Here is an 8271-nt window from a genome sequence, read left to right as displayed (position 1 = left end):
TGGATGATTGTGCACATAATTAATCAAAGCCGGTGTAGGTGTAAAATAGCGTGAAACAGAAGCTTTTCAATTAGATTCATTAATGTGTTTCTTTCATCTGGTATTCTCCTTAAAAAAACATTTACGATGGCTGTCATGGCTGCTGAATCATATCACGAGGAACTGAAGTCAGGATCTACACACACACACACACACACACACACACACAAGCTGCGGCCACATTTGACAGGTATGTGCATGATATCCACAAGGGTGAAGGACTTAAATAGATACCTAGAGTCCACAAGAGGTCATGGGTCGGACCGTAGCAGATACAGAACTTTAATTTGACAGCAAACAAAGGCTTATGAAACAAGCTCACAGTTTGTGTGATTTTTCATAGCAAGCTTGTCGTCATTCAGGTCGTGGCCGTGCTGGAGCTACCTTTAGGTCGGTCGTGTGGAAGCTTACTACCGAAGCTGCGTGCGTCCTCAGTGCCTGGTGTGGTGCATAAAATGAGCTGTGTTCCTTTTTCATGATGGTTTGGTTTCCTTGAAAGAATGCAATTTTTTAAAAGTGCCACCAATTTTGACTGCATTGTTTCTCCTTATTTATATGCAGGGCAGCGTAGCGCAGTAGATTTTTAGCAAGTGAAAGGTTAGTGGTTCGATCCCCGATTTTGTCCTTTCCAAAGTGTCATTGAGTTAAATTACAGAATGCTGCAGGTCCTCCTGAGCCTTAAATGGACTGTTTACTGGTGACACGGCACACGATCATCGTTCGGTGTAGAAGTGCTTTGAGTGTCTTAATTTCAACTCACTGAGCATTTTCATTGATTTCAACCTTTAACAATTGCAGGTGTTATTTTCACTGATGTTGTGCAGGTTAGAGGTGAAAGTATGTTAATTACGCAACAATCGCTTGAGCAAATTCAATGACAACTTTAGAACCAATTTAAAGAACAGAACCATCATTACAGTAATTTTTTTATGAAACCTTTTCATGAAACTTGTTAAAATAAAATGAATGTAATCTTTTTCACATTTCATATATCTTAAAGAAGGTAGGATGTAATTTTTAATATGGCTAAATCTTTTCCAATCATGAAAACATTATTTTGCATTGTATGACGTGGGATTTATTTTACTCAGAAAGAAAATTAAAAGAAAGCAAAATTGTATGTTTTCTTCCTTATGAAAGAATTTGTCCGGCTTGCAGTATTTCTGTACTTCACCATTTGAGATCAAATTACAGTCTTGATCCGACTGCTTTCCCTCTTACATTAGTCTTTTACCGCACCTCCCTCATTGTCTCATTATTTCACTTGCCTGCACCAGCACTGCAAACATTAAACCTCTTGAGACAAATAATGAGACGACGCAGTTCTTCCTGGAAACTTTAATTGTTTTGACAACTCCGCGCAAGCCAGTGAAGGTCAATTCCAACAGTGCAGCTGACAGTTATGTACATGTGCCCTCCCACACTGGCAGGAGGGTGGTGAGGTAAATTCGGTGTTCAGTGTCATGGAAAAAAAAGTGTTTTTCTCTTATTTAACCATATGGCTACTGAAATTACTTCATGATCGCAAAAAAAAAAAACATGCTAATCACAATTAATTGCTGTCCATGTAATTAATGTGTGCACTGTCCCACTGCCAAAGGTGATTTTATCATTCAGTAGAATTGCATTTTTCGATATGACATTGTACATTGTTAGAAGTGCTGCATGTTGTTGTGGATTTATTTTTTTTTCACAAGAGTGCATTGTAAAATAATGAAGTCCGGCCTTTTCATAAAAACAACAACAACTACAACAACAACCCAACATATAAAATAGCTGAGCGACCTTTTGCCCAAATGGGTCAAGTGTCATAGTTAGTGAGTATAAAAACAACAAGGGAAAGCTGAGCAAATAAAAGAACTTATCTACACGGGGAGGCCTGCTTCAGTGCACATTTGACATCTCTGCATTGAGCCTGACATGCTACATATTAAACTATTCGAAAACATTGCAAAGGTAACTGATCATGTGAGGACAAAACCACATGGATTCACTAAAGACTTCAAAGTGGAAACACAATATTTACAAAACCACCAACATACATTTTAATAAAAATATCTCATAATTACAATAGTCTATTTGAAGCATATAGGTATTAATTTCAAATATTTTTATTATAGAACATTTCTTTTCTCTTCATGTACAATCTTAATTGTTTTTTTTTTTTCAGATTGAATTGTTCTTCTTTACAATATCAAATATGATATGATCACAGGAATGGCATCCCTGCGCCACACAAATCATCTATTTTAAACAATAGATGTCCAAAATATATACAGCAATTTTGCAGTTCAGTAAAGCTTTAAACTCACATTTTCTTGAAGCACAAACCACAAAAGGTTTTCATGTAATGCTTGTTTGTGACTTGGTTGAAAAAAAAAAATGTCTCAAAATGGTGACACTGTAATTTCATTTTTAAAAAGAAAATATGGGGAAAAAAGAGGATCGGGTTGGTATGGGACAAACATAACGAGAGAATTTTTTATGCTCATTCCATGCGGAACAAAAATAGTCATTATATTTAAGATTAGTTCCTTCCGATAGTTTCCAAATTCCCTTGTGATTGTGCATCCAGTTGGCTGTGAGTCCCTGGCGAAGCTTTGCTGGCTTTGGAGCGGTTCTGTGTAGCCTGCACACCTGTGGAGGGCATGAATAGAGGTGGGGGGTGGTAAGCTTCAGTGCTCCAGACTGACTGGCGCCACCAACAAAACAGAGGCCATGCTTGATCAACAACCCAAAACAAACCAGGTCAAACAACATCCACACGGCTTGTCAGGCTACTGGCCGGCAGACAGGCGGACCTCTGAGATTCTGGTACACTTTAAATGTACCGCCACAGCAAATACACGCTGTTTGCGCCGATTTTACTCAGAACAACTGAGAGTCGGTGTCAAAGACTCAAAGAGAGGCCAACGTGATGTTTGAACCCTGGCTTTTTTTTTCTACGATTGCTACACCGGTGACCGTTATTGCACAAAGCACAGCTGCCTCTGTTCATGTTGCTCAATTACTCTTTTCCTTGCCATGCAATATGCTGCATTTACACTATTACGCTGCAGTATTGTGCGTTTGTTTTAATGAGGATTCTTCAGTGACCGACCCGTTATAGTGTTTATACGACTCCTAATTAAAAGCAGATCAATGTGTATGGATTAAAAATAATATTAATGATCAAAGTTTAACAAGAAAGGTATAATACAAATAATGACACTTACCAATATGTTGCTTATGCTTCAGCGGCATAAAATTGAGTCCTCCGGTTTTTTGACAATTGACGTCCTCTAAGACAAATAAAAAAGACAGATGTAAAATGATAAGCATCATCGTAAATCTAATAGTATACCTTTATAAAATATTAAAGCAGCGTCAAATGGACTGAAATAATATATTACATAGAAAATTTTAAGTACAATAAATTATGTCATGGCCTATTGAATATGAAATTGCCCTTTTTGAGCGGAGTGGAGTGGACTGCAGGCTGAGGTACTTCACCAGCCGTGGGTTGAGGTGGGCCTCTGACACACACTATTCATTATCATGCAAATCATAAAGCCTGCAATCAAGTGCGCCATTTAAGAAACGCCAAATGAGCCTTTCCTACGCCATATCGTTGGGCAGGAGCGCGTGTGGCTTTTTGTACCTCGCAAATCAATTCGCTTGCATTGACGGGACAAACGACACTTAGCTGGGATGACGCGCTTTGTCTGCTTTGTTGCTAGAGTCTACCACAGCTGGGTTCAAGATTTCCCGATAGAAGCGGACACTCGTAAACAAGTGGTACCTGGTGGTGGTCAATGTTGAGCACTGTAAGCGGTGTTCGGCTCGGGTTGGACGCCAGAGGAACGCACGTTCCGGTCCGCTGAGGCGCTTGTTTGTGGAGAGAAGGGTGCGTCTCCAGGGCCAACTGCAGGTCCAGAATGTAGTCAATGACGTGCTGGAGGATCTCCACTTTGCTGACTTTCTTATCCTGCGGAATGGTGGGCACCAGTCGCTTCAGTCGGCTGTAGCAGTCGTTCATGTCGTACTGCAGACAGTGCCGGTCCTCTTCTTCCATCCTGGACCGGGCGACGTTGAGGCTCTGCTTGGTCAGGTAGTGGAGCGAGAGCTGCCTGCTGCTGCTGCTGCTGTTGCTGGAGGAGGAGGAGGAGGAGGAGTAAGACGAAGAGTCCTGGGGGTGCGCAGGAGGAACAGCCTTCATCGCAGACAACGAGAAAATCAACAATTATAGAGCGCTGAGCAAGAGATGCAAATTAAACTGCTTCAAATGTGAAGATTTTTTTTTTTTTTTTTGGTCAGGCGCGCTTCTGCTGGGTTAATATCCCGTGAGGCCGCAGTCGCTCTTACTCGATCTGACTGAGAGTGCACACAAGGAGCAGATTGAGCACATTTATAGAGGAGAGGAGAAAAGAGGGGAGGTGCCAAGCCTGCACAGTGACACGAGGGGGAGAAGCTGGTCAGTCAGCGGCAGGCAGCCCGCTGCCCACCGACCGATCGCAACTGGAATGAAGAGGAGAAAAGGCGTGTCTCCTTTATAGTGCAAATCGTCATACTTCAAACATTTACCTGTCATATCATTTGACTTGGCAGAGAAAATAGCCAGAGTATCTTTACAGTTCATCATTCTACAGGTTTGACGTGAACATTATTTAATGGACGTTTCTCAAAATTAATATATAACCTATATTGGCCAACTTTATTTATCTAGACATAACATTGTTCTGTAAGTTAATTGTCATTGTTTTAATTTTCCCCTTGTGGGGGGAAAAAAGCCCCCCACCAAGCCCCCACCCCCCTCTCAGCAGTACTAAAATGAATGTTCCCATAAAGGCACTGTAAAAAACTGTAACATCACGCCTTCCTTGAAACAATTACCATGACCAGCCTATGTGTCACATTCATGATTATAAAGTTCAATATAGTCATAATCATAATAATAATAAAAATAAAATACTCATTCAGGGACATATCTCGTAACTCACTTCACCTGTGTATCAAATCCCAACTTCAGCCTTGTGTGTGGAGTTTCTGTGCGTTTCTCCGCCATCTAAATTGCATTATTATTCCCATTATGATTACGACACATTCCCAAAATATGCATGTTAGGTAACTGAATACTCTAGATTTGTCCACAGGTGTGAATTTGAGTGTGTGTGTTTGCGATTGGATGGTGACCACTCCAGGGTATACCCTGCTTTTCACCTGAGGTCAGCGGGGATAAGGTCACATGTGAGGATTGGTGGTGTCGAAAATGAATGGAAATACATCGAAATGCCAAACTCCTAAAAAACAAATGAAGATGAATAGCACTTCATTGTAGAATATAAAGGAACAAAATAACATAGAAGGTATGGAAAATAACTTGTTCTAGAAATGTTAATAAAGCTGAAATTCACACACAATGTCGTGCATTGCTGTATGCCTTTAAGGGGCGGGGCATTGTGTATGTCGACAGTACCTGGAATCAGTCACGTTGGGCCTTTACCATGTGGTTATTGTAATGTTTGCATCTGCTCCACGTTCCTGATAAGTGCTTTCATGATTTATTTGAATGTATTAGTTTGTCGTTGACTGCCCAGTTTCCCGCAAAACTGAAATGCATCAGAAATTGTATTTGTCCTTCCTTTAGAAATAACAACAACAAAACAACTTTACTCATTTAGCAGAATAGCTGAAGCTGATGCTGACTCAAAAGTCTTTTTTTTGGCTCACAATACGAAACAAAAACAATCAGTCGAGTGACATCTTGTAATTCGAAAAAATCGACAGTTGGGGGACTCACACAAAATGGAATCATTGTATAATCAAATTTATTTGTGGCCGGTCATAAGTTTTGCATTAATTTTTCTTTCCCAAAATATATATATATATATATATATATATATGGTGACCAAATTGCTAAATTGGCAACTGTCTATGCTTTTGTAAACTAGCGCCTCTTCTTCTACAACCATGTTGTTAATAGAAGCAGTCAGCTGGCAACAATGAATCAATACTGAATTTAAGGGCACATACAAAGAACCGTTAACACTCAGATTCACATCAACTGGAAATTTATATAATTTGATCAACATACAACGCAAAGTTTTTGGAATGCGGGAGGAAGTCAGGATACTCTGATGTGAAGCAGACATGCAAACCATTTTTCTAGCATGCTGCCTTTAATTAACATCATTAATGATAAGTTTTTATAGTAATAATTTTTTTTCACTGGAACACAATCAATACACATTTTCCCCAGTATTTGGTTTGCTTTAACTTGAATACATGACAGCAGAAAAGAAAGGAAAAAAATGTCTAGCCAAGTCCATAATTCTAATGTGACCTGGAATAAAACCTGTTTGCAAGCAGCCCCTCCCCTCTCCTTGACCCAGCTGTGTCTTATTGTGCCTCTTAAATTCCTCCACTCTGGGATCCATGCCGCAGCGCCTCTCCCTCCCCTTACAGTGTTCATTGAGAAGCTGAGTCCAGCAGACAACTTGGCGCCATATTGGGACCTTATCCGTTCACACCTACGTAACTCCTCCCCGCTGCTTTCTTTGTTCGGTCTTGTTACGAAGGTTGCCATGGATGCTCAGCTGCATGTCAGCCTCAATCCAGAATGTTTCCCAACCAAAATGCATGTTGGGGGGCCCCAAGGTCTGAGTCAAGCATGGATGACACCCACCTCAGTGCCTCTTTGGGGGGTTAATGTCCCAAACTTTATGGGAAGCACCACAATCTCCTCTGCAATGAATAATGAAAGTCTTAAATGGCTTTAGTTTCTGCTTGTTGTCTTCTCTCATTCTCTGTTTTCTGTTGCTATGGGAAGCGACTGTTGAGCTCAGTAATTTGAGCATATATTTGGTTGAAGGGCAACTTCAGACTATCAAATCATGGAAACGTTCAGATTTGCAAGACAGCCGTCAAATGTGCCACATATTCCGTGGATACACTCATGACAAGTCTAGTGACGTTAAGTTCAGGGAGTCTAATTGACTGTGTGCAACAGTTTGTACAAAACTGGAGATATGTGTAGCACACCTTTATTACATGCCTCTCATTGACCATTGAAGAATGTTTAAATATTTTTTTACGGCTTGAACATATTCAAATTACTGTGGTAACTGATTTTGACAGTCATAAGTAAGAACATTTTGGGCTGACCAGACTGTTTGACCTTTAACGTTCCCCTCGACTCACAAACTCTCTACTTTGAAAAGGAGCAGATTAAAGTTGATTGACTCAATAGAATTACCGTATGGCCCTTCTAAATGTTTTAACAGGAAACTTGAATAAATGCTCCAAATGTTCCTCTATGTATTATTTGAAAGTTTGGAAGTTGGATGTTCTTTTCTGGTGTGTGAATGACATGTTTTCAAGAAGTCAAACAAGAACAGGTCAAACTTAGCCATCCATTTTCCATTCCACGTCTTTTTATTGGGTCCCAGCTGACTTCAGGCCAAGAGCAGCTGGGATAGGCTCAAGTTCAATTGTGATCCTAATGAGGACAAGCCGGACAGAAAAGGATGGAATAATCTTAATAAAAATGTATTTGTGCTCCATCACAATTAAAAAATGTGTGATTTGAAAAACAACATTCCATTGGTGACCAATCAGGTGTATTTGATGAACTTCAACTAGCTATTAAAACAGCTGTATTTACGAACCGCAAGTTTGAGTGTTACAAACTCCCATTTTGTGCACATCCAACCATCCAGGCACGTCATTTCCATCGCAGTTATCTAGAGATTAGCACATCTACATTCTCCTCTTCTGCTTGGAACAGTCCATGTCCAACCTTCAACTTATTTAGTTTCAGAGCACATGTTTGATTTCACTAACCTTCGAGTCATGCATCTGACTAAGGTTGTTGGAGCAGGAACGTGAACAAAGTGTACACGCTTTGTTCCAAGAGTCAAATTCTATTCTTGTCTTAGCTGTGGACTACTTTGAGTACATCCACCTCAAGTTTAACACCTGCAGTACAATACAAAAGAGGGAACGTGAGTACCGTATAGATTTCGTCTAGTTGCCTTTAGTTTGCTTTCAGGTGCGTCTATTTAATTGTGGCCCTTCTGGCTGTACTTCCCTAAAGGTTTATTACGGCATTGACTGGGGACTGGTGCTTGGTAACTAGAGACTCATTACCAGATAAGCTTGGTGGGTGCACAACAACAAATAGAAAGTGTTTGTTGTGACTGGTATGCAGAGACAGAGATCAAATCGCAAACTTTTCGTCTGTTCTATCCAAAT

The 8271-nt window shown here is 40.3% G+C and overlaps 1 protein-coding gene across 1 annotated transcript; it reads right to left on the bottom strand.

The window, feature by feature from the left end:
- Positions 1 to 1362: 1362 nt before the first annotated feature.
- On the bottom strand, positions 1363 to 4453 carry id4 (inhibitor of DNA binding 4). Its single transcript, XM_088307564.1, has 3 exons — positions 3821 to 4453; positions 3255 to 3320; positions 1363 to 2676 (listed from the first exon to the last, which is right to left on the bottom strand). Exons 1-2 carry the CDS (start codon positions 4235 to 4237, stop codon positions 3273 to 3275), a joined length of 465 nt encoding a protein of 154 aa, XP_088163690.1. The 5' UTR covers positions 4238 to 4453; the 3' UTR covers positions 1363 to 2676; positions 3255 to 3272.
- Between the last annotated feature and the right edge of the window lie 3818 nt (positions 4454 to 8271).

The sequence above is a fragment of the Idiotropiscis lumnitzeri genome, chromosome 10 (genome assembly GCF_059441095.1).
Source record: "Idiotropiscis lumnitzeri isolate Australia: NSW breed Sydney's pygmy pipehorse chromosome 10, RoL_Ilum_1.0, whole genome shotgun sequence".
Taxonomy (NCBI): Eukaryota; Metazoa; Chordata; class Actinopteri; order Syngnathiformes; family Syngnathidae; genus Idiotropiscis; species Idiotropiscis lumnitzeri.
Note: the sequence above shows the minus strand (reverse complement) of the source record. Positions and strands in the feature narration are given on the sequence as shown.

Coding starts and splice junctions, on each gene's coding strand:
- id4 (XM_088307564.1), bottom strand. CDS start 4,237: ATGAAGGCTGTTCCTCCTGCGCACCCCCAGGACTCTTCGTCTTACTCC. Junction 3,321..3,820: donor TCAACATTGACCACCACCAG/GTACCACTTGTT, acceptor TATTTGTCTTAG/AGGACGTCAATTGTCAAAAA.